Source organism: Rissa tridactyla, chromosome 1 (assembly GCF_028500815.1).
Source record: "Rissa tridactyla isolate bRisTri1 chromosome 1, bRisTri1.patW.cur.20221130, whole genome shotgun sequence".
NCBI classification, from domain to species: Eukaryota; Metazoa; Chordata; class Aves; order Charadriiformes; family Laridae; genus Rissa; species Rissa tridactyla.
In genome coordinates this window covers 90,116,558-90,143,844 of record NC_071466.1, presented here as the reverse complement: position 1 = coordinate 90,143,844, position 27,287 = coordinate 90,116,558, and the positions used below count along the sequence as shown (strand labels likewise).

Below are 27,287 nucleotides of genomic sequence, written 5' to 3'. Positions count from 1 at the left end.
ATCCAACAGAAGTACTGCCAGATCCAATGACTACAAATTGAAAAGGCACAGGTTGACACTGGAAATAACAATGATGCTATTTAACCACCACCACCAAGTAGCTTTCCAAGAATGATAGGTTCTTCACCACCAGAATTTTCTTCTCCTTAAAACAAAGACTGGATATTCTCCTTAAAAATAAGTTCCAGTTCCAAACAGAAATTAATTCAGGGAAATTTTATCAGCCGCTATATGGAAATAGTCAGATGAGCTGAGCTGATCACAGTGGTTCTTTCTGGGTCTAGAAAAGTAAATTTAGTACAGAAAACTGACTATTTTAAACTATAACATAATCTCGCTACAAAGAAATGCCAAAACATTTTTTCCAAGAGTTGAGTTGGTTTTCACTGCCATCTCTCAAACCAACACCTAGTATTTAGCTATAGATAAAAACATTTTTACCTGACAAATGATATATGACACTGTGTCTCCTGCCTTCACCTTTCGGCCCCCTTGAGAGTTTATCCACATGGCAACATGCACATGTGGCAAGCTTTTTTTGTCAGGATAATCCTGTGGATCTTTTGTCAGTGCCTAAGAGATCAAAGGAGGAAACAGAAACATAACTATGAGAAAAGTATTTTACTTCAGTGAACAACTTGGAACTTTAAAAAACAAGATTACACAGTAGCTATCTTCATCCATCTGCTATTCACAAGTACATATGCAACACAAAAAGGTAAGATGAAAAAATTGTAATAAAGGTACTTTCCAGACATTAAGGTCTAGGTACCAGTCCTTCATACTTTAAAAATGTTATTATTAATAAAATGAGAGGATGCTTTTACAACTACTGTCTGGAAAATGCATTACATTAAAAGCACAACAGTTCAAACCGGTTACAGATATAATGCAATTGTTTCAAAATTAAACTAAATTGAAGATAAAAACACTACGCAAAATACAAAAATACAGCCAGAGATTACCCTCTTACCCCTGCACCAGTTCAGGTCATAAAGTAAATATGAGTATCAAGTAGTTAAGCGTATTTAACAAGCTCTGTAGCAAGAGGGTGCAACTGGATTTAAATATTCCCATGTATCTCACAGTACTGAGATTCCACAATGAGTTTTTCCTTTACATAAAATAAAATGCTACGTTTAAACATTTACTGTCATCCCAGTTCTCAGAAACAACGTATACATTTGACTTAATAGTGAAATACATTATTTATTTTTTTCCAAAGTAGTAAAACAGAGGAACGTTCAGCAATTAAAGCTAAAATTATTCCATACATATCTTTTACTGGGATACTAAGTACTCTTAAATTTGCAATCGGAACATTCTTTTTTAAGTCAACCATAAAAATCACTCATTAATACTCATATGACAAGATGAACACATTTCTTAACTGATTGATTAGCACAGTCTTACAGAGCAGACAGATGCCCAGCTGGCAAAACAGACTTTGGATGGAGCAAATTTGGGAAATCTCTTCTATCAGAAGCATGAGAGGGGCATATAATATGCAATTCATTATTGAAACACACCCCTAGATGGGGAGGAGAGACTTTTGAAGTTAAAAATACAGGTTTCATTGAGGATTCATAAAAATAAATCAAAACAATGCTGTTTGCTAAAACTCCTGTCAATAAAGTAGAGTATTTTACTTCTTGTTGCAGGGACGTCTTGAATGAGATCTCAGAATGACTATTAGCTTTCTTCTAAGGAGCTTTGAAGGGAAATAAACAATAGTATGGTTTTATATGGGTTCTCTAGAAAACAGAACGTTTGATTCTTTTCCATTGCATTCTTCAGTTTACGTATTTTAAACCTGAAATCTAAAATAACAATTTAGGAGAAAACTTATCCTGAAAGCGTGAGCTATCATGTCATTCTCAAAGTGCAGCATCAGTCAGGGAGAGAGCAGGATGGAACAAAACACAACGTTATTATTTTAAGGAAGCAAGACTGGCCTCCAGCCCCACAAGGTATTTTTTTTCCTCATATTGTAGGATCTTTGCAGTAGGTTCCATGCTATCCAGTATCTAATAAAACTCATGATATTTCACAGCATCATAAGGATTAAAAAGATTTTTTTATCAGCAGTCAATATATTCAGGAACAGTAAAGTTTTTCTGAGACAGAAGAGAGATGAAACATCATTTACCTTGTTTATTTCAAACTGATTTACTGGAACCTGGCCATTAATCACATTTTCTCCAATTTCTATAAGCCGCCTTTGAATATTTTCCACAATTACGTCTCGGGGCTGATCAGAAAGAATCTGACCAATTATATAGCTGTAAAAACAGTCCAGAAATTAAGAAAAGCTTAAGACAGGCAAAGCAAAACCATTACAATAAACACAATCCTCTTTTTCCCTGGGTTACCTCTAGAATTTAAAGAGCCCAAGGATGAAGTCTGATGCAAAATTTATAGAAATTTACCAGGATATTTCATGTTGTGTTTTATTTATTTACTTGTTTTACTAAAAGCAAATTATTGTAAATAGTTCTAATGTTAAACAGTGATTTGGAATTGTTAAGTGCAACTGGTTTCTATTTTCTGCTGCCATTTCATTTTGCCACTTATTATTCCGTAGCAGGTATCTTAAGATGGGGGAGAAGAGAACATACCAAGTAAGCAAAGTGTTGCCTATTTCTGTAAAATGTGGTTGGAAGATCTGCCAGCTGCAGAAGAGTTAGTCACTAAAGAACACTCTCAAACATTTGTATAGCTTTAATTACTAATACATTCCTAACTTGGAAAAATTTGCTTCTATTATGATGCATCTTTTCTTAGAAAATGCAAGTCTTAAGAACAGTAAGCAAGTGTGTGGTGTATTTTTACAGATGTAAAAAAGTATTCATTTTTGATACATTTGGACCACAATTTATTTAAGCTTTCAAGATGCAGTACACAATGTAAGTTGAGTCAGCCCCCAGATGACCACCCTCCATCCACTCCATTTTTCTTTCTGCAGTGCTAAATGTATTATCTCTATTGAATTTAAGTATGAAAATGCCCTGTGCAATGACAATTAATAAGTCATCAATCCTATATCCATCATAATGAAGTATCAAAAGAGTCTCGTTTCAAAAATGGAGAGAAACAGTCTTTGGCGACGGGATCATCTCCTGAGGCTGCACCCAGCGCACTTCCAGCTTTATTAGAGGATGCTGAAAGAGCTGACCATCAGCTTCTTTAACCATCTTTGAAAAAAATAAAATGATAAATCAGACTTAAAACGTATGACTCCAAAGGCTGATACCATCTACCGTTTTCACAAGATTTCAGCTGTGGTTTATTAAACTGCATATACAAAATTGCGGCAACTCAAATGCACAGCTTCCAGAGAAAATGCAAAACCAGATAGTGAAATTACAGACATCTGGACTTGTACAAGTATGATCTGGCACCAATACCAAAATGCAATGTTCTCACCGTATCCTACGAAAATCAGTTAAGAAGCCCTAACATTGATGTTAGTTACCAATCTGGACTGTTCTGGAAACAGCCACGTGCTATCGAACGTTTATGAAGCAAGTACTTTTTGAAACAGAGCAAAGAGGACAATGCCACAAAGAAACTCACTTTCCAGTCTCTTTTGCAAGATCACACCAGTCTCTTCGGACTATATCCAATCCTTTCAGTTCTTGTTTAGTTACGTATTTCCCATCTCCTGTTGGTTCCACAGTCAGAGCAGCATATTTCTTCTTCTTTAACAGTAGCAAGGACTTAAAGACTCCATCGATATCGATTTCCAACAATTTATAGAGCTTGTTCACTTCACTTTTGATCTGTGAATGCATCGACATTAAAACCAAATTCAACACCTTAAAAACTATGGACAAATTTAACCTCCATCAAGACATATATCATTCTTAAGTTTTAAAACAAGTAACATCACACACTGTGTATTTGCATACACTTTTTAAAGACTTGTCAGATATGATTAATTGTGAAATTAAGTGCGCAGTAGTTACTATGAACTATTATTAAAATTAAGGTTCACCGATTGGCTTCTTCAGGATTTGCAGCTTGGTGTATCTAACCCCCTAACTGAACGTGACCTTGCAGATAACTGACTCCAGCCCGTTTTACTAGGGCAGCTACTCCATCTAGCCTCCCACATAAATAAAGCAAACAAGGGATTTCAGAGTAGGGATCTCTAGTTACTACGCAAAGATAAGAGACGGTCACTTAGACAGAATATGGAAATTGCTTTATATAAAAGGTGCCTTGCAAAGGTGCTTTTTTTTCTGCCCCTAAACTGGGGAGGGGAGGGAGAAGTACGACTGCACACCAGAGCTCTGTGTGTGCATGTTCAAATAAAACATGCACAAATGGGCAAGGGTTTATTTATACCCTTCCCCACGATATTCTACAGCCTGATTTCTTTGAGAGGAAAAAGTGCCTTTTTTTCTACGCACAGGCTGTGCCTTATCCACATACAAAAGCTTGAAATTGCATTTGATGTGTTGTCTTAATGTAATACCAAACACCAAGTTGCTCCACATCTCTTACCTCTATTCTAAGAGGAGAGAGATGCAACATCTCAGAACAGCACATGCCTTCCATGACAAACTTTGGTTCCAGTACATATTCCCCCACCTACTGGCTTGGCCAAATTGCATTTTCCTTTCTTCATACATATTTACTTTAGTTTCTTCTACAGAATATCTGCACATCACTCCCCAGTCATCCTGTTCTGTCTTCACATGTTCTACTCTTCATTTTCTTTCCTCTACAATTTTGTTTCCCTCTTGGCTTTTAGTATCTATTGGCTTTAGTTAATTCCAGTTCTCTTGTCAGAGACCATCAACTATGAACTATCCTTTTCTTAGGCCTCTGAAGTTTTATATAAATGAAATTTCTTTTGCTATCTAATGCATATCCTCTCTAAGACAGGAACAGTTTTGCCAGCATAAAATCTCACTACTTTTCTCTCTAGCTTTGGGCCAATATTACCAGTTTTAACAAAAACTTTCCTTATAAAATTTTCCCTATATATATAGGGCAGAGTATGTGTGTATTTAATTTGTCTTACTTAGATCTCCATTTTTTCCTATTGCAGAAACTGTCAACACTTTTAATAATCTATCCTTAGAGTTTTATATCCCTTGTATATTTACAAATTATGAAGGACATCATCAGCAAAACCATTTTGCCAAGAGGTTCATATTTTGTTCATTAAAGCAAAACAGTCAAACAATTCCTCCAAACATTTTTCTGCTATTTTTTTAAAGTCTTTTCCATTTTTTTTACATCATACTTATCAAGCGCTTAAAAGCCAGCAACAGTGCAGTATTAAATGTAGCAGCAAACCTGATTCACAAGGATGTACAGAAAATTAGAAACATATGAAATTCTGCTGAGTAATGGCTAAAAGGGGCATGGATTTAAATAATGAGGGGTAAAGGGTGGGAGTGAACACACCCAGAAACCTGTGAGACAAGGCATTAGATGGGAAAATTCAGGAAGAAGAAGAGAGAGTTCTTTCCAATAGAAAAAACAAAATTACATCTCTCAGAGGAATGCCTGATTGATGAAGACAACCTATAAATTCACACTTTACATGAGAAGAGGGGTACATCCGCTAACTGCTCACACAGCAATTGTTTGCATTGAACCTGTGTGCCTTCCATACAGTCTACATTAAAGAAAAAATATGAATGCAATGTAAATATCCCTCATCTCTGAACACGAAATTTTGGGAAAGAAATCATTATGCAATAGAAGAGTGACATTTTTTAGACTGTTCCTCATCAACAGATACAATTCTCCATCCTGAAAATTGTTTATATGAATTATGCAAAACGAGGAAAACCTAAATGATAGAAGTGTTTGCCAAGAAGTCACTATCACTTTTTTGAGGAATAAACAAACAAACAAGAAACACAAGAACCACTTTTTTATGCCAGAGAAAGAACATTGCGATCCACAGCTCTCACAATGATGATGCTAGTTTTGAGTGTGTGCTTATTTACAGACGTAAGTTTATTCACTTTTAAGATCAAGTGCACAATATGAAAACATTAATCAAAACAGGTACATCTTAAAAACACACAAACAAGTGATATAGGACACAGAAGTGTATGGGATAAGAAATCCTACGTTTTGACTCTTAAAAAGAATCATTAAGCACGTGACAAGTTCAAAAACCCACCTATTCTCTCAGTGAACCTGAATCAAAGTCAGAAATATTTAACCTACGATGACAATCCTGTCAGACTTTGTAGAAGTTGTTATTATTTAACTGTTCCTCTATAACACTTACCCAGCAAATGGGAGTACAGGGACAAAGACCAAACCAGAATGAAACCACACACACAGAGCTATCGTAAGATTAAACTTTCTTACACACTAGTGTATATGCACACTTGAAACTATATACTTGGTCTTGCACGTGGCAAACAAAAAAAGAAAGATTTCTTTCTTCTATGCCATCAACCCTCCTGCAACTTGGTTATGACGTCAAGATATTCCTTTTTCCCATGCTCCTTAAATGCATCTGCTTCTCAAAGTACCAACTTGGCACGGAGGCAGAAGTATCCTAAAAAACCCAGAATCACCCTTGCCTTAAAGTTCCATGACTTTTGTTTAATACTATACTGAAAAAAGCCCCTACTTTTTCTTTGTTTCTTTAGAACTTCCATAGTTCTCATTTTCACCCCAATTTCTTTCCTCTTTCAAAAACAACTTCTCTCGCATCTTTTCTTTAAAATGTTCTGAAACGCTTCTCACTTCTCTACCACACCTTCACAGAGCCACAAAATTTCCACATTGTCAGTTGCCAACTGCTAATCAAACACATCTCTTCCATATCTATTACACCGTGGGAATTAATATTTGAATTTACCACTGGAAGTCTGATGGCACATACAGTGTAATACATACTATGTAACTAAACGAAACTAAACTGATAGACACTTCTCATGTCAAAACAAAAATCATTAAAATAAAAATTGTGCTCACATTGTAATTGTAAGGTGCAATTCCTCCACATTAGTTCTATGTTGGCTTACCTCGTATTCAGATAGTCTCCTGGTAACTAAGGATTTGTTAGAAATCTTTTCTCCCAAGTAACAAGTTACAGGACAAGAGGAAATGGCCTCAAGTTAGGCCAGGGGAGGTTTAGATTGGATATTAGGAAAAACGTCTTCAGAGAAAGGGTTATCAAGTCTTGGAACAGGCTGCCCAGGGAAGCAGTGGAATCGCCATCCCTGGAGGTATTTAAAAGACAGGTAGACATGATGCCTAAGGACATGGTTTTGTGGTGGTTTTGGCAGTGCTAGGTTGATGATTGGACTCGATGATCTGAAAGGTCCCTTTCAACATAGACCATTCAATGATTCCATGAAATGTTTTGTTCTAATTTAATCACTTTTAAAAATGCACAGAGTAGCTACACTTGAAGATAGGGCACTCTGAGCTTTTACTACTCCATAGCTTCCATAAATGGTCTAGTAGTTCTTCCTCATGACCTATTCCCTGCTTATGCCACAGAGTCCTCTCTTAGCACTGTCTGCTCCACTCCTAGTGTTACAACACAGGCATGCAGGAAAGCTTTAAAAAGAAAAAAATTTCCTTACCTTGTTCCCCAGCTTGAAGACCTCATCCAAATTGGTGCTATTAGTGTTTATCATAATGGAATCTGTGTCTCCATAAATCACTTCAAGGTTCATCTAAACAAAACAAATTGTTTTGAAAAACAAACCAAAACCACTCCATCTCTTTAAAGTCCCACTTCAAGATTCAAAGAGATTGCTGTCCATATATTACCCTTAAATACTAAAAAGCAAAAAAATGTAAAGTAAGGTTTTACTGAGAAGTCTGTACATTTAATTAAAACATATTTGAATTTAAAGAGAATAATGAAACTTAAACCATTGATATGTTTAAAAAAAAAAAAATCACTGTTTAGTTGTGTACATAATATAAGTAGTTAAAATTTTACTAAATGAATGCCAGTGCACAAGTCTAATCTTCAGGAACAGCAGGAACACTAATCAGAAACAACTTTGGACTGCTAAGACACAAGAAGATCACTGGGACTCAAAGACCGCCAGACCAATTCAGGCTATTCAGATAAGACATTTAGCCAATTTGCTTGAAAGGTAATAATATAGTCAGGTATCCTATCCCACCTGTAGCCATCACAAAATAAGTCGTTCTGGATTAAAAAGAAATCATACTTATTATAATATAATACTTATTAATGTAGTACTCTATTTCAAACAAATCTAGTGAAGGTATTGGCTAATGGATCCGGTAACTGAGAATATCACAGTACTGTCCAGATTAGGCTGCTCTTTTTACACTTTTTCAGATTATGTATGTGGCTTTGTATTTCCATCTCGCCATTCCCACCTGTTTTCTTCTGCTGTAATCTAATTACCTGTGTTAGTCCTCCCCTGGACAGCAGATCTTTCAGGGAACAAGATTCTCCTTTTGGATAAGGATCTTGCTACTGTGATCCACAAGTTTTGTATCTCCAGGTTGAACTACTGAACAATTACAGTTGGAGATGATGAACACAAACACCTACTTGAATCCTTCTCTCTAACACTCTGCCCTTCGCATCATACCTCATTCTGATCCTTGTAACAATTCAAATGCCCTACTTGGAAAAGATTGTGTTCAAACACCAGCCAGACTGCCATAATGCTCTGGGATAATAGAGCAAACTCCAGACAAATTGAAGCACATAAAAAAAGCCTGAGGTGCATATGAAAGGAATAGCAAGGAAGAAGGTGAAAAGAAAAATTGTCAATACCAGTAAATGTCACCAAAAAATGGGCAAATGCATCCAATTACATAATGTTAACTTGAAAAAATGAAAACCTGATGTCTTCAGGGGTGGAAAAATCAATGCAGCTGTAAGAACTGCAGCATGGCTATGTCCATGTTAAACTCCATATAGTCAAAAAACCACCCTGTGGCAGAGTTTAAAGGAAGCCAAAAAATAAACCGTAATAAAACACTAGAACACATGGTGTAACAGGTCTATGAGTAAACTCTAATTAGCACTGTTGCTAATTTGCTTGAAACAGTCACACATAGGCTTCAAGCGGGGGCCAGATCATATCTGTAGTAGGAAAAGAAAAAAGCTATAATCCATTAGGAAGGATTACATTTGTAAACCAGGCATCCTAAGAAGTGATTTCAGGTCTGTTTGGGTTACAGTTCTCCTAGAATAAAAAAATTTCACCAGGTGTGCTCTTTAAGAGTTGTTGTTTAATGAAAATGCTCAGCATTACCTTTTGCACCATCTCCTTGGTATGCATCAAAATCTGAAATGAAAAAAAATAATCAAAGATTAGCGTATGATATAATTACAAGCTTACACATGCAAACACATTCATTAGGTTGCTAACTCCAAATGCTCTCACCTTTCAAAACAAAGCAAACCACCTCTCTCCTGGCAACACACAGTCACCTCAATACTCCTATTACATGAGTAAATTCTCATCTGACCTTGTATTAATGCTATTATTAACTCCCCTAAAACAAGATTAAAACAAATCTCAAAATTGCATGTGCACACACACATTCTACCTTAGGAAAAAAAGAACACTGAATCAAATGCTCAAATAAAACTTAATCATGAAGTGCCGGAATTAATCCTCTTTCAGTAATTTAGGTCAGTCGTCTCCTTCATGTCCATCATCTTATCTCTTGATGTCATTGAGCTTTTTCTCAAAAACATCCAGTACAGGCTGGATGGTGCTCACTTAACAAGAACCTAGTCAAAAGGTTGATTATCCTTGTAATCATCTTAAAATGGGTCATCAAAAAGCAAACTCCTTAGGGAAACCATAACTGGGACAAGGAGCTGGGATAGAGATAGGATACAGATGTTGAATCAGTGGGCAAATCTGTGTGTAACCTGGTTTGTTCCTCAGCCAAGAGTGCATCCCAAGTTCCCTGAATGCTCTGAATAGCAATTCTCTGAACCTTATAAATAGCTATAGAGACCTCACATGAGTAGGCTGCTGCTTCCATCTCTAATACTGGTCAACATATCGGAAAGGGGTGGAAGAACGTACCATCTGAAGCCACACATACGGCTGTAGCGCAGAAAAGACACAGTAAAACTAGCTTGATGAACAAAATGTGTAGCTGATGCAGCAGCAAGGGCTTGCTGAAGTTTGCACAGCTGCAAGAGAACCAACATCCAGTCCATTCCTTCTGTCACCTGCCCATATTCCCCCATTTCCTTTCTCATCAGCATCCTAGTGCTCTGTCAGATTCCACCTGGTTAGCCCCAGTTCCCTGCTTTCGGTCCTTCCCATCCCACTCAGCCTAAGCCTCAGTTCTTTTTCATCCAGTCCTGCTATTCGTATACATTTATAGTTTTAATTTTCTTAAAGAGTTTTACTTTGAACCACTTGCTACAGCAATAGGTCAGAGTCTTTTAGGTGAACCCAAACAATTTGGTACTCTAGCTATAAAGATAGTGAGGCAACATGCTATTTTAACAGGTTATGTTAAATTTTGTGACTTACTCTAGATTTTATTATTTTGCATACATTAAATTGTAATACTCCTTGGCCACATTTGCCAAAAAGGCACAATAATGACTTCTATCCAAGAACTCTGTGACAGGGAGCGGAGCAGTAGAAATTAGCAGGGATGAGGAAAGAAAAAAAATGACGAACAGGGAAGAACTGGCCATGCTCAGTGGGAAAAAGACCATCTTAAGGGAAATCTCGTGACTTCCATAAAGCCAAGGAGCCTGAAATGATTCCAAGAGTGTTGACTATCGCAATATTGACTACTGCTATTGCAACAAGCAATTCTGAAACAAAGGTGGAATGTCCACTTCTACATAACAGTACACAAACAGGATGACAACACTGTTATTCCTTCAACATTAACAGCAAGTTTCTTTAATGTTTCTGAACCTTTAGACAATCACAGTGATGAACACTGAAGTATGATGCTCCCCTATGCTTTTTCAGTTTGTTTTAAATTACACACCACAGATTTATGCACCAAAAGCTATATTGTCCCGGCATTCTTAGTTTCACAATGCTCGACTTTGCAAACTCAATATTCTGTTTCACCATAGTTTCTGTTCAGACACATTTTCTAGCCACTTTCATGTTCAAAGAGAAATTGCTGCACCTAAGGATAGACTCACTCCCCAGAAGTACAAAGGCATGAACTAAGCAAACATAATATACCATTCCCTTCAAGGCACTTAAGGAAAGGTTAGGTTCCAAGCCACCACGTAACTGTGGCACAGCTGACTCACAATGAATGTCCTTATCACAGTTATTCCCCAACTACATATGGATACCTATGGATTTACACTCTCTGGGTCAAGTTCAAAACATGCAGTTAGTTTAAAGACCATCCACTGATGCTGCAAACTCAGTACTCAGATGCCTGAACTCTGCTGAAGGCCCAAACTGCAAAAAGCTCAGCTGGCCTCAATCTTCTACGTAGACAAAGACGGACAGGAAAATGGTGAGTCTTAACTGCAGATCCACTCTAGGCAGTGTATGCTCAGACACACCCGATTCCATTTTAATCAGAAGCTTAAAAAAGGTATTCCACTCCTATTCATCTGCGAGTGATTCAGACGGCACCGCCCCAGCACCTTTTCATGGAGTTTTGGAATTATTCTAAAGACACATATCACTGGTACATGACATCAAATTTCATATACAGTAATCAGAATCCCAGTTTATTTACACACACACACATACCCTTCTCTCATTTATTAGCTAACACTCACAAAAAAGGTTATACCTTTCTCTTAGTACTCCAAAAGCAAACAGGAATCCCTGAAGCAAAATTGAATAATTGGACAGAGAACCAAAGAGTTTACATGTAAAAGAAAAGACGGTCTACCATTTTTTCCCTTGATAATCTCTGGCATTTTCTACTTAATTCTCTGAAATAACTCTATCTATTAATAGTTAGAAAGATAATTTTTTTTTTTTTTTTTAAAAATAGGATTACCCCCTACTAAAAAAACCAAAACTGTTCAGCTGTGCAAAGACTATTGTCTAATTGTCTCTGAGGACAGCGGTGGATGTAGGCAATAACAAGAGGGTTACAGACAAGTTAGCTTCATCAAGTGACTGGCATATGCTAGTGCTACCCATTCTGACAGGAGATCACTTCTAAGTGCCAACAGCTACAAAACAGAAGGTTATAAAGGCTTGCTAAATTCATTAATAAGGCAGTCGGTAGTTATCTGATTTTACAGCAACACCTGCATATTTATCTTCTCATTACCAATTGGATGATGGAATTTTTTTCAAGCACATTTCAAAAATCTGCCAACTTCAAGTGTAGAAAAAAAAATAAACTTTGTAGTTAATTTTTCCCTTAACAAAGTACAGCTGTTGAGAATAATTGTTCAAGATCTTACCCTGTAATGTCAACTGCAGCAGAACAAAGAGTATTTAATTAGCAAATCTATCCAGTAATTCAACACCTATTATATAAAATGCCTTCGTGATTTTATTCAGGATAATTTGCTAAGAGGGTTATTACTGACATTCAGATGAAATTTAAAATTCCTACGCAAGTCGAGTCATAATAGCAGTAATGATCCCCCCAATCAGGAGATACTGTGTCACACAAGGTTCTTTTGCAATGCAGCAGCCGATTTCCTGACTTCTTAATTCCTGGGCTCAGCTCGGCTCAGTGAGAGCCCTTCATGCCAATATTTCAGTCAGCAATACATCCTTAATGGGACTCTATTAAAATACCTAGAATAAAAACGATTTTTTTTGTTTTTGGTTAAAAAGAATGACAGCACTGCTATCATATCAATCATTATCAGTTTATCAGAAATGCACAGCAAAGGAAGGGAGGTTTATAGTGAGGCTGGGAAGACAGAAGAAAGAAGGAAGAGAATAGGAAAATTGTTACTCGGTAGTTTCCTTTTGCAAATAATATTGCGCTGCTCATGAGAGCTGGATTGTCTCCTATTGCAGGCAATCCAAGTAGGAAGAATTAATTGCCTGGCAACCCATCTGTACAGCCGTGCCCCCTCCCCCCTAGCAAACATATACTTCTAGAAACCTGTGAACTTCTCAGCACAGTGAACATCTGTGAAATTCTATTTTAACTTTTTTCTTGTAAAAGCAAGACTAGCAACACACATTCTCTCGCCCATGAACTGAGCGTCAATATGAGAGATTGTAATTGTAGACAAGCAATGATCAAACTGCAAAATTCCCTGTCCTAATTCTACTCCAACTCACTAATTAATTGAGGATGCGATTTAAGAAAGGGAATGATTAAAAATAAATAAATATACAAAGAACAGCTTTACCATTATCTATTACATCAAGTATTTTTAAACGTACCGTATTTAAAAACCACTAAAGAATACCTTCCTACAAGAGGACGCTTATGCGAAAACAAGCTAAGATAGCTGAGTTAAAAACCAATGGGATAGGGCACAAAACTACCATGCTGATGCAAAGATTTCTCCTGAAGAGACACCAATTTTCTGTAGATTCCTGGGGCCGCAGACGTGAAAGGACAGAAAGGGAGACTTACGACCAGACTGAAAAGACTGACCAGAATGATTGTGAAAATATTGCACCAAAGATGCATACCAAACCAACCAAAAAAAAAAAAAATCGCTGATGCATTCACTTTGCTAAAGGAGAAAAACTAACACTCTTACAACCTTGGCAAAAACTGTATTTTTTAAGACTACCTAGAATCATAGAATCATAGAACCATAGGGTTGGAAGGGACCTCTGGAGATCATCTAGTCCAACCCTCTGCCAGAGCAGGGTCACCCAGAGCAGGTTGCACAGGAACGCGTCCAGGCGGGTTTGGAATGTCTCCAGAGACGGAGACTCCACCACCTCTCTGGGCAGCCTGTGCCAGTGCTCTGCCACCCTCACAGTAAAGAAGTTCCTCCTCATGTTTAGGTGGAACTTCCTATGCTCAAGTTTGTGCCCATTACCTCTTGTCCTGACGCTGGGCACCACTGAAAAGAGCCTGGCCCCATCCTTCTGACACCCACCCTTTAAGTATTTATAAGTGTCGACAAGGTCCCCCCTCAGTCGTCTTTTTTCCAGACTGAAGAGACCCAAATCCCTCAGCCTTTCTTCATAAGAGAGGTGTTTGAGTCCCCTAATCATCTTGGTAGCTCTCTGCTGCACCCTCTCCAGCAGTTCCCTGTCCTTCTTGAACCGGGGAGCCCAGAACTGGACACAGTATTCCAGGTGCGGCCGCACCAAGGCAGAGTAGAGTACCTGTAGTTATCTAGTGTAGACCTGATTTTTTTTTCCCACCTCAGCTATTTACTTGTGCAACTATATAGTAAGAAAATAATTCTGTCAGCAGCTTTAGTAATTCATATTAGCTAGTCCTTCCCATGACACAGAGGAACAAATAGGCAGAAAGTGTTAACAGGTGTTACAGTATGTAACACCACTCACTAATCTACATAAGAACTATCTCTGAACATCTGCATTTTTGCAACCTATTCATTAACTTTGCTAGTGTTTTGTGAGAAGTAGCCTCGAGCACCAATAAACCACAGCCATGGGATGCCGCAAAAAGGTTTTATTAAGGAGGATTTTCAAAGAAAGTTTCAATCACTGGACAAAAAGGCACATATGCCATAAGCAAAAGTGAAAGAAAGATGGAAGGCCACAAGGAATGAAGCATTGTAATACAGCCTTTTCGTTAGTTGATGGACTTAATTTAGAGAAGTTTGAGTGACCAGATTCAAGTAGTTAATAAGTATGTTTGTTGTAAAGTGTTTTTACCAAGTATTTGCTTTACTTAGGCAATGCATTGAAAGTTACATTTCCCAAAAATTTACACTCAGGAAATGTTAAGAGCATCAGAAATAGATGCCACGCTGACAAAATTTTCCCTTGTAGTTGTTTTTTTTTTCCAGAAACACTGAAATTAACTGTCCATACTCCACCCAACAAAGTTGACAGACATCAATGCAACTTTGATAGATGCTGTGTATAAAACCAGAATTGGATGGTGCACCAAAACCAAAGGGAGAATGGTTCCAAGGTCTGAAGCAGTGTACACAAAGATCCAGTAATACATGTTTACATGCCAACAAAAGGTAAGATCTTCTGCCTCACTAACAACAGAAAATGCACAGAAAAGGCAATAATGGCAGCATGCTGAACACAACAGCAATCGTGTACTTTTGTCACACTTTGACAAGGAATGCAAAGATGATAGTAAAACACTGAAGATGATGATGTGAATCAAATCACAACTTGAAGACAATGTTCCTTTGGTGCCAGAAACAATTATAGATTTAAAATTCTATAGTATTTCAAGTATTCATGGTGAGTCTCGCTGAAGAGAACAGGAAAACCAGAATTAATTCCTTCCTAAATTGTATAATTATTGGTTATGCTGCGCAATATATTACGAACCATGCTATACTAAAGGGAATTTTGCCTATTTTGCAAAGGATTATTTTGGTACTGGGATAAAAGAAAGAACAATGAAACATACTCCTACATCTTTGGACAAAAAGTAAAAAAAACCAAACCAAACCAAAACCATAAACTTCTGTGTTGGAAATTCATTTAAAATCTTGGAAATGGAGAAACTGAGTGTTCAACAACCAAGTCGAACACTTGAATGCATAGAAGGTAACTGACCCAGTTCTGACTCCACTTCGTGTTCCCAGAAGCAATAAGAATATAATATCCAGGTGGATAACTAGCTCTGAAAGACATCCGTATGGCATGGGCATCTCCTAACCCTCCAGAGTCAGTAATGGTCCTTCCAGAGAAACCAAACACTAGAACCAGTGTCAGTTCCTAGAGAAGCACGAGGGCTCACAGCCCACCCACCGAATTATTTTTGTTCTGACCTAAAACGAATGAAGGAGCAGGAAATTTTCTTCCGTTTCATTCCATGAAAAAACAAGATCCACAACACCCAAAACCCCTTGAAGAACGTGGTACTCAAACCAATTTCAGCTCATTAACTCTTATGAATATTTTTTTATTTAAATCCATTAAATAAATCTGCTTGATGAACATTTTGTACTTAACTATAAGACGCAAAGCTAGGTTTGCTTGATATGAAAACCTTTTGTGCATTTCAAGTACACATCAAAAGCTAACCGTGTCACAAACCATAAGTAAAACCACTTCTAATAAGAAAGAATATGACAAGCATAATTTACTATTTCCTAATAAAACCAAAACATGTGTTAAGTTATTCAATATTTAAATGCATACAGACAAGTATATCCTCCTTAGAGAAAACAGCAGCATTTGTTTCAGTGAAATGAATGAACACTTAGACAGGAAAGATTTATTTTGCTTTGTTTCCTAAATTGAACTGGTTTAACACATTCAGCAATAGAGAATCAATCTTTCACAAGAAAAAATAAAATGACAAGAACAGTAAATAATTAAAATGAGTTACTTATAAGCCAAGGCTTCCTATTCAATGAGAAAAGTTAGAATCCAGTCAAGGTTTAAAACGGAGCACAGAGATTTTTGTCCAAATAACAGCAAAATCTATTCCTGAGTAGGGAAGAATAACCATACTATCCCTCCACATCAGGTTTAAGTTGAACTATAGTTTTAGAAATCATCCTTCAAATATATAAGCATGTCTCTCAATCTTGAGGTGACAGGAATGTAAGTATCGTTTCATCTCCCAGATAAGTTACTCTTGTAGCTATGTAACTAGAAGTCCTAGAGAAATCAAGGAGTGGGTCTCAGAATCAATAGTGAAGACAGTTTTTCAAAAAGATCTATTTCTGTAAACCAGAAAAAGAAATAAAGCCAATAGTCTAAAGACTGAATTTTTTTTTGAAGCAGTGGATAAACTCAGTGCACTATCCAAGATGATGACAAATTCCTTGAGAATCAATCCTGTCCCCCTCCTTTTTTTTTTTTTTTTTTTTTAGTAAGAAGCAGAAAACAGGACTTACATTTCCATAAGGCCTTCCCTCCCTTATCTTACAATTGTTAAAGAAAATTTCATTATAAAAAGAAAGGTGTGTTGAACATGGATTACTTTTCTACGTAATCTTAAAAAAGATGCTGGTCAGCATCTTACAGGTAATAACCACAACTTGTGTGCTTGGAAAAAGAGAAGGGCTGGGGGAAGACAAGCAAGTGCTAAAGAGAAAAACAGATGCAGAAAACACGTACTACCTCATGAGTATTCTTAAAAGAAAAAGCAAAAAGGACTTGTACTGAAAAACCCAGCCTCTTTTTCAAAGAGCCATAGGCATTTTGCAATAGGTATACTGAACAGAACAAGGCAACCTCTGTCTAGATACAGGTATATTCACTGAAAATGATCCTGAAATTTCATAGATGAGAGGACATGCTAGTCTTGGTAATGAATAGATTGTCAGCGAACGTTGTGTCCATCAAAAAAAATCTTTGTAAGTGGTTTGAACTGCTTTAAAACTAAACTATTCGTTCATCATGCCTAAGTGGTTGTCTATCAAAGCACCATCTATTCAAATTCAGAAAAGTATTTTAGCCTCTAATTACCCTACAAAGAAAGTTCTCTTACCTAATTTCTTAAGTGTCATGCAAGATTTTCATAAAGCTTATAATTTTGTTTCATTAAACTAGATATATTTAGACAACATGACAGTTGTTTTTATAAAGTTGAACAATACTCATTCATCCTCTATGGCTGCACAGTTGGTATTAGCAGCAGGGTTTTGTTTTCTTTATGTTCATGGACCTCTCTTTGAGGACCAAGAAGTGCTTCGACAAGGCAGGATCCACCTGACTACGTGGGGCAAAATGATCTGTGCCAACAGGCTACCCAACCTGGTAAGGAAAGCTTTAAACTAGGATTGATGGGGGTGGGAGTGCATGACCATGAGGAAGCTGCAAACCACCACGGGAAGCAAAGGTGGGGTATGATGTGAGCAACAACACAGGGCCCAAAGGAGCCCTCTTCAAGTGCATCCATGTAAATAAGGGAGTGCCTACAGGACAGTGTTACGCACAAAGTTCTTGCACTCTTTCAGGGCATCATCAGGAGTGGGAAAGACATGTGCACTAATGCACACAGCACGGGGAACAAAGAGGAAGAATCAGAAGTCTGATGCAGTTACAGGGATATGACTTCACTGGGATCATGGAAATATGGTGGAAAACTCTTCAATATATTCATCACTGACCTGGAAGAGGTGATAGAGTGCACCCTCAGCAAGTTTGCTGACAACACAAAGCTGGGGGGAGTGGCTGACACACCGGAAGGCTGTGCTGCCATACAGAGAGACCTGGACAAGTTGGAGAGTTGGGCAAAGAGGAGCCTTCTGAAATTCAACAAGGGCAAGTGTAAGGTGCTGCACCTGGGGAGAAATAACCCCATGCACCAGTACAGGTTGGGGGCTGACCTGCTGGAGAGCAGCTCTGTGGAAAGAGACCTGGGAGTCCTGGTAGACAACAGCATGACCATGAGCCAGCAATGTGCCCTCGTGGCCAAGGAGGCCAATGGCATCCTGGGGTGCATCAAGAAGAGTGTGGCCAGCAGGTCAAGGGAGGTCATCCTCCTCCTCTACTCTGCCTTGGTGAGGCTGCACCTGGAGTGCTGTGTCCAGTTCTGGGCTCCCCGGTTCAAGAAGGACAGGGAACTGCTGGAGAGGGTGCAGCAGAGAGCTACCAAGATGATTAGGGGACTCGAACACCTCTCTTATGAAGAAAGGCTGAGGGATTTGGGTCTCTTCAGTCTGGAAAAAAGACGACTGAGGGGGGACCTTATCGACACTTATAAATACTTAAAGGGTGGGTGTCAGGAGGATGGGGCCAGGCTCTTTTCAGTGGTGCCCAGCGTCAGGACAAGAGGTAATGGGCACAAACTTGAGCATAGGAAGTTCCACCTAAACATGAGGAGGAACTTCTTTACTGTGAGGGTGGCAGAGCACTGGCACAGGCTGCCCAGAGAGGTGGTGGAGTCTCCGTCTCTGGAGACATTCCAAACCCGCCTGGACACATTCCTGTGCAACCTGCTCTAAGATCACTCTGCTCTGGCAGGGAGGTTGGACTAGATGATCTCCAGAGGTCCCTTCCAACCCTATGATTCTATGATCATGGCAGGTTCCCTAGGACTGGAAGAAAGCAAATGTCACTGCTATCCTCCTCAAGATGGGCAAGGAGGAGGAGATGCCAGGGAACTAGAGACTGGTCAGCCTCACCTCAGGTCCTGAGAAAAGGTGGTGGAACAAATAATTGTGAAAACAACTGCTTTCCAGACACAAAGCACAAGAAGGTTCTTGGGAGTGTTCAGTGTGGATTTACAAAGGGGAAATCATGCTTCACCAAGCTGGTAGCTCTCTATGAAGAGATGACTGGCTTGGTGGACAAGGGGAGAAAGCAGCGGCTCTTGTTATCTTGACTTTAGTAAGGCTTTCAGCTTCGTCTACCATAGCATCCTCAAAGACAAACTGATGAAGTATGGGCTACGTAAGCAGCCAGCGAGATGGGCTGAAAACCAGCTGCACTGCTGGGCTCCAAGGGCTGTGATCAGTAGCACAAAGTCCAGCTGGAGGCCAGTCCCTAGCGGCATACCCCAAGGGTCGATACTGGGTCCAATCCTGCTTAGTGTCCATGTTAATGATGTGGACGATGGTGCAGAGTGTACCCTCAGCAAGTCTGCAGACAATATTAAACAGGGAGGAGTGGCTGATACACCAGATGGGTGTACTGCTGTTCAGAGGGACCTTGACAGGCTGGAGATGTCTCATGGCCTACAGGAATCCCATAAAGTTCAAAAAAGGGAAATAATAAGTCCTGCTCCAGGGGAGGAATAACCCCATAGGCTCTGGGACTGACTGGCTGGAAAGCAGATTTGCAGAAGAAGACCTGGTCATGCTGGTAGACACTAAGATGACCATGAGCCAACAATGTACTCTTGTGGAAAAGGTGGCCTGGGCTGCATGAGGCAGAGCATTGCCAGCAGATCCAAGGGAGGTGGTCCTTCCCTCCTTTACACAGCCCTGGTGAGACAAATGTGGAGTGCTATGTACAGCTGAGATCCCCAGCGTGAGGAAGATGTGGACATCCTGGAGCAAGTTCCTGTACATTCAGCTTCCTGGCTATACTGGGATGTTCAGGTTTCCACTAACCTACTCAAATGCAAAATATGAGAGATCAGGTGTATACAAATGCCTAAAGGGTTCACAACTGTACTTAAAAAACAAAGCATATGGTGAAAGCAAGTCCTTTTAGGATTGCCCAAACAGGTTAAAAAAAAAAAAAAAAAAAAAGAAAATCTGCTGTAAGGTGAATCTTGCTGCATCAAAGAAAAGTAACAGAGTAAGTTTTTCATCATGCAGGAACATAAACACAGAGTGCTGGAAACCAGGAAAACTGTTGCTGCAAGTAGAGAACCTTAGTCTTTGATGACATGCTGCCTTTCCTGGCTACAACAGATAACAGAAAGAAGTTAAACAAAGATTATTCCAATTGCAGAGAACAACGAAACCAGAGCACTTGTAACAAATGAAGACATTTACCAATGTACCTATGCAGGACTAAATAACTACCAGTGCTCAAGTCTCAGAAGCTCACAACCCCATTTGGTGCTGATCAAAGTAGTGAAAAAGAAGCATCAGGGCCAGTTACCACCTCCGCTATGTCCAAACACCAGCCACTGTATTGATGTGGCTCCTACACAGTCTCTTCAGACTAGCCCCTGTGGCAGCTCTTAACTGCCTTCTTAGCTGGTAACAGGGCAAGAAAACAGTTTCAACTCTAGATGGGACACTCAACATTCCCTGCTCCGGGCAGGACGTAGTGATTGCCCCAAGGACATGAAAAGACAATGAGGAACACGCATCGTTAATAGCGTGAAGTCCCAGTCAGATTTTCTATTTGTTCAGTGTGACCTCTGTGCAGCGCTTGATGAAGCTGGCTTGGATACAGGTGGAAAGAGCTCCTGAGAGAGTATAGCCTTTTTAGATTATGTCTTCAAAATGAGCTTCTTGAATTCTCTAGATATGTCTGACAAAAGAAAATGAAGATGGAGATCCTCAGGACATAAACGACCCCCGAAAAACAAAGTAAGTGCTTACAAAGCATGTCAGAAATAAAATCTACCAGCCTACCAGATGATTATAAGACGTATGGCTAATTTCTGCCATACACTTATATCTCAATGTAGAAATAAAAATACTTTTTTTTTTTTAAAAAAGCTCATTTAAGGTTTAAGCTATTTTTAAACCAACTACAAAAGAAAATTACTAGTTAACAATCCTAAATTGCTTGTTAAATAGGGCTTACAACTGTAAGTCAGGAATAGGAACTGTAGGGTGGGTTGGGGCAACTTCACCTTCCAGACTTTTCCTATAAGGACATATAGGAAAACAGAGCCCATGTCAATGGAAATTACCGCCTAACCATAGACATCCACAGTAACATACATATTACAGACAAAGGAGCTAAGGATGGAACCATATTTGATGTCATGGAGCTCCCGCAGAAACGGAAACATGGTCCATGACACAATTTTGAGAGTTCTCCAACTGAGAAAAGATGAGTTTCATGCAAAAGCAAATTCCTGAAAGGGACCACCCTATTATCAGCCTTTGAGATTTCAGCAGTTAATGGTCGATTACCTGGAATTGCAGTCTAGAGCATTTTTAATACCATTTGTAGACTGTCTCATAATTGAGGACACTTGCACTGTTTTTAAAAACAGAACAAAGTCAGAGGCTTATCAAAGCATTCAGATGAATTTTTCAGGACTATGAACTCATGCAAAGAAATGACACTTTCAGAAGTTACTTTTATGCATTAGTCTGTCGTTAAGCACTCCATGTACAGCCCACCCATTTCAGTATTTAGAGTTTCAAAATTAAAAGCAGTATGGCTTCATTGCTAATGAAGCCAAGTCATTAAATTGTCATTGTATAATACCACAGGATATGGATTTGTTTATTAATTGTAAAGAATATGGAAATATGAAGACTAGTAAAACAAACAAATGTATTTAACCTTTCAACCTGACCCTCTAGGAATCCAATCCAAATACTGACTTTTAGCCACATACCGGATTAAAGTAGTGGAGTTTTGCCACTCATTCAATCCCCATAATTCACCTAAAATGATATTGCTCAACAGGAATACATTTCTATTCTAATGATGGAAAAAACTTAATTACAAATGCACCTAAAGCATGCTACCTCCATAAATCCATTACTGCAAGAGAGGCATGCTGATTATTTTTTAAATCCTTAATTTGCCGTTTAGACCTACTGTTATCTCATTTGTAAAGAATTCAAAACACATTTGCACAAAACCAGATTTCTAAAACATTAACAATGTTTATAAGCCTCTCACTTATTTCCCTACAATTTGACAGGATTGATTTCATGCTACATACTTTAACTCAATCAATCTTTGACTTTGGAAATTTTCATTTAAATTCTTCATCCCACAAATTCTGTTAAAGAAAGAACATCACAACCTAAAGGTTTTGTTTAATCTAAAAACATAGCTAACAAGCTTTCCTACTTCTTATTACTGGAGTTTGAATCATTAATAAAAGAACTCAGCCTTCACTCATATGCCAAGGAAGCCTTCTTTCAAAGCTCTCTCTTGCTCCTACTTTTCAGTTTAAATAGAAGGCACCAGCACTAATTTACATTATTGTCACACCAGTCATTCAATATCCTCATTAGAATTATATCTGAAATGAGACCTGCAGGGCCCTGAGAGAAGTTTTAGCGCCAACATAATAATCCAACCACAAGCACTGGTCGACACTGGCTTGATTTCATCCACTGCTATTATAGATACAAACGTTGCTAAGATCCTTTTTAATGCCTTTAGATTACTACAGGTGCCTAAATTAAACAAACCAACCAACCAACACCCAAACAGAAGGAAAGACAGGGACACATTGTAAGAATAGAAATCCCTTGTAGGAATCGTCTGGTATTCTAAGACCTGGTTTGAACTTTAAAAACAAACATACACAGACTGGTTGAGGTTGGAAGGGACCGCTGGAGGTCATCTGGTCCAACGCCCCAGCTCAAGCAGGATCACCTACAGCTGATTACCCAGGATCGTATCCAGACACCTTTGAATACCTCCAAGGAGGGAGGCTCCACAACCTCTCTGGGCAACCTGTGACAGGGTTCGGTCACCCTCACAGTGAAAAAGCATTTCCTGATGTTCAGACAGAGCCTCCTGTGTTTCGGTAAACAAACCAATCTATCAGTTTTACCATTAAAATGATGCAAATGCCATGAAAAAAGCCCATACACATTCCCTTTAGAGAACAGAAAAATATCAAGTGCCCACAAAAAACTCAAGAATGCTGAAATTTTTACTTATTAAAAAATACACTAAATCTGCTGGGTAAAACAAAACAAACTACCTGCCCACCAACCCCCAGGACACCGAAGAGATATTGCTATTTTCTGACATAGGTAACACTAATTTTAGTATGTGCTGGTGAGTGGCAAAACAAGAAATTTGAAAGGATTTTCCCAGGAAACATACATGCAATATGGCTGATGAGACATCTGTTCTCTTTTTATAGGTCATGTTCTTCTCTGAGGCAGGGTATCCTGGAGTCCTTTATGATTATTAACCTAGACATTTATTTTGCCCATATGTACACATCAACACTTACAGGAAGACATACACTTTAATACTGAAAGTCAAGAACCAACCATAATCCGACTGAGAACAATAAAAACATTACCCTAAAGTATTATCTAGAATGGATTTCATCACATCTTTCTCAAGCTTATGATCTTATGACACTGGCAACTAAAATCTTGGCGGGGGGGGGGGGGGGGGGGGGGGGGGGGGGGGGGGAGAAAAGAAAGGCAGAAGTGAACATTGACAGTTCACCTACTAGCCCCATCCCCATATGATTATTCAGATCAACTACATTTAACTACACGGCTATAATGGATCAGATGTCCCATCCACCTGAACTACTATGATTTTTCTGTTTCAGTTCTCCCTTTTCATGAGCAGTTGCTCTGCTACAATCCATCACATAAGAAAACTGTCACAAAGAGGAAATATGGCAAATTCAAAGTATTTGAATATTTATTTGATTAAAGTATAGAAGATTATCCTTATTTGGTTAAAGTACAGAAGATTATCCAGTAGAAGAGAAAGGTAATTAACATCTAATTTCAAAGCTTTTCAAATGAGCCTCATCCCAACCACACTGTAAGAGTTCTACACTAAAGAAGTTTCTCATTTTCATTCAAAAAGGCACACCTGGCAGACCAACAGTAACTGTACGAAAGAGAAAAAAGAAGACAAAGAGGCATTCAGATCAAGCAAAAAACATGTTCCCCACTCTTTTCCACATGTGCTTGCAGTCGTATCATCAACTAAGTAATATCTGACTAAATGAGGTACACTCACCCTAACAGAGAGAGGTAATTTAACAGGTTAGATAGAGGAGAAAAGATATTTAAATTGCCTGGAAGTTGAGCAATAAAAACAACTTACAAAGACCGTAGCATACAGACTTCTGGAGTGACTTTTGAAAAGGGTTTGCTGACACTGCTGGTGGTTGAATTTTCAAAGCTTAAAACCAAAATCATCGTGCAGGTAATTTTTCTACAACAGCAGAACAAAATCTCCAGTCTAAGCCGGCCATTTACAATGGGCCTGTCTTCCACCAGCTTAGAGTCAAGCCCCCAGCGCTGTCACAACGCACATGCAGTTGGGACTTCTGCAAAAGATGTTGCCTGTTTCGAGAGAACATCTGCCACCTCCAGTATTAAACATTTTTATTTCCATATACTGCAAGCATCCTCTTCTCCTAAGTCTTTTCACTGTGCTACAGAAGACACCACAAGTAAAATGACCAACAAAGACTTCTATGGGACCCTTCAAGGACATTACAAGTTTTCCAAGCATCTTGGTAGTGAAAGGAAATGGTTCATATATTAAAAGAAAATACCAAAAGTTGTTACCCATACAGAAATTCTACATGACGAGAATAGTAAAGATACCGGTGAGCAATAAGTCTTCAAAAACTGGGTAAACTAACATGGAGTGAAAGTCAGTTTGAGGCTCGTGTTCAGAGTCAAACCTACTTAAAAAGCAATGATCCAGGAGGAACACTAAAACCAGCAAATTCTTTATTTGACTTTCAAAGAATGACATTTCACAAAACCCACCTCAACAGCAAGCAATATTTGAGGGGCTTCTGAAGCAGGCATCTTCCATACTGATGTCTCCCCATAGAAAAACCGGGGAGAACTATACCTAAGAAGCGTTAGATGTCCCATGAATCCAAGTCAGTAGTTCCCAGTGAAGGCTTGGAAGGAGGAGGTTACAAGGTTTTAAGATAAGCTGTCCCTTGGCCCCCTCCGCGAAAATAACAGATGTATCTTGGAGCAGAAGCAGCTTCAGAAAAATACTCCAATTGCTGCGCCTGCTGTGGAGACGGGAATTTATGATGGGCTACAGGAGGCACCCCACTGGCCTCAACTATGAAACGCCAATGAAGGCTGCATCGTAAAGGACTAGCACACTGTGAGGGACTGCCAAGCATACCATAAAACAAGAACACCAAAATTACAATCTTAATCTCTCTTCCAAGCGCTGTACTTCCAGCCCTCAGCACAGATTTTTCCCCCCACAGAATGCATGAGGTGTCAAAAGGTTCATAGCCTTGGCTCACTGATTGATTTCATAGTCTATCTGATTTGTAAGGCTAATTAAGACATGGCCAAACTGTGTCCATGTCTTACTTAACATTAGTCTTCAAGCAAGTTTCGCACAATCTGATTAAAATTGACTAAAAGTGTCTTACTTCAGTAATCACTTAGACAGAATGAATTTTACATTAGCAGGATCAAGCACACGTCAGGCCTCAGTGGAAATGAAAAGGGCTTATAGTAATAGGATTTATAAATCCACCACATTAGGTTAATGGCTAAATGATTTACATGTAACTTTTCCCCCTCCTCCTACTCCTCACCCTTCAACTCACACACACAAAAAATCCTATATTTGGCACTTTCAACTATGAGTGCCAAGGCAAAAACAGCCGTTCTTTTTAATTAGCTGAAAATTAAAAGCCACAAGTGATCCTTCATTAACTCTTTCACGGCAGAAATAATCAATTAGATTTTTATAAAGCCAGAATGCTTGAAGACCCTAATGACCCATTTCAAACAAACACAACGAGCTATCTACATGTGCATAATGAAGATTGAATGGTTTGAACCAATAAATATGCAACTGATAAATGTGAGATCCTTATTCCTTATAAAATAGGCAGTAATGGAGTTTTTCATACGAATATTTTCAATTGCAGGGAAGACTCTAAAAGCCCTTGCTCTTTCTCAGCCAGCAATTCAATCCAACTGTTAGTAGCAGTTACTAATGATGCTGGAATATAGATGGCTTAAAGCCAACCCTCCCTCTTTGCAAGTGCTGGAATGTCCTACACCATGTGGTAAAACCAGGTGCTTTGTTTTGTTCTTTTGGCAGCTGAAGCTTTCATTTTCTGGAAATTTGAAAACAAAGTCGTTCAGTGGAGCCCCTGCAGCAGCAGTCACTTGCATCTGCTCCATCCATGGGATACAGGCATGGAAGAAGTTCATCCCCAAGTCCTACCTGTCCCCCACCTCTCCCAAAAGCTAATACCAGGTCAGGTGGGAAGAGTGAAAGTTCGAGTTAAATGCACACCACACTTACATTCAGCAAAATTAATTAAAAATTGTCGGATAACAAGGTCAACATTTCTCAGTGATACACTGCTTTGCATTTTCAGGTCACTGAACAGATGTTAATAAATGAATCCAACACCAGGAATAAGGTTAACTGCCAACACCCTATGTTTAAAAATAACTTACCAAGCATCTACCCGTTGTCACCAGGCACAATTACATTATCGCCACCTCACTTTCTTTTCACAGTGTTAGGAGGCCAGCCAGCCAGCCCAGCCACGTCCCCTCCCCTCCTCTCCCCTCCTTCAGAGCCCAGGTCAGGAACACCATGCCCCTATGCATCCAGGGGTACCAAAAAGTTAGGGTTTACAGACATCAGTCTGCTGCTCTTGGGAAATCACCGCAGTTTATTTTTGTTCCAAACAAGGGTTATGTTAGATGAAAGTGCCTCAGAAGGAAGCTACTTGTTTTCCAGCCCTGGCCCGGTGGCCCAACAATAGCAGCAGCAGCAGAGCCCAAGCCTGTCCCTGTCACCCCTGTCCTCCCCTCTCCCCCGGTCCTCTCCTCTCCCCTGGCCGCCGGGGTATCGGGTTCACATTCTTTCCCCACAAACACTTGTCCGGTGTCACACAAAAGAGTGACCAACAAACCTGATACAGGGCCGTTAAATTCAGACAGCAAG

At 39.0% G+C, this 27,287-nt stretch overlaps 1 protein-coding gene across 1 annotated transcript in view; it reads right to left on the bottom strand.

Moving 5' to 3' along the window:
- The window catches only part of POLA1 (DNA polymerase alpha 1, catalytic subunit), a 206,097-nt gene that overhangs the window by 121,548 nt on the left and 57,262 nt on the right, over window positions 1–27,287 (bottom strand). The window contains exons 27-31 of the mRNA XM_054217655.1: window positions 9,246–9,278; window positions 7,578–7,670; window positions 3,577–3,782; window positions 2,150–2,282; window positions 442–573 (exon numbers count right to left, since the gene is read on the bottom strand). Of these exons, the coding sequence (XP_054073630.1) occupies window positions 442–573; window positions 2,150–2,282; window positions 3,577–3,782; window positions 7,578–7,670; window positions 9,246–9,278 (597 nt within the window). The remainder of the gene's footprint in view (window positions 1–441; window positions 574–2,149; window positions 2,283–3,576; window positions 3,783–7,577; window positions 7,671–9,245; window positions 9,279–27,287) is intronic.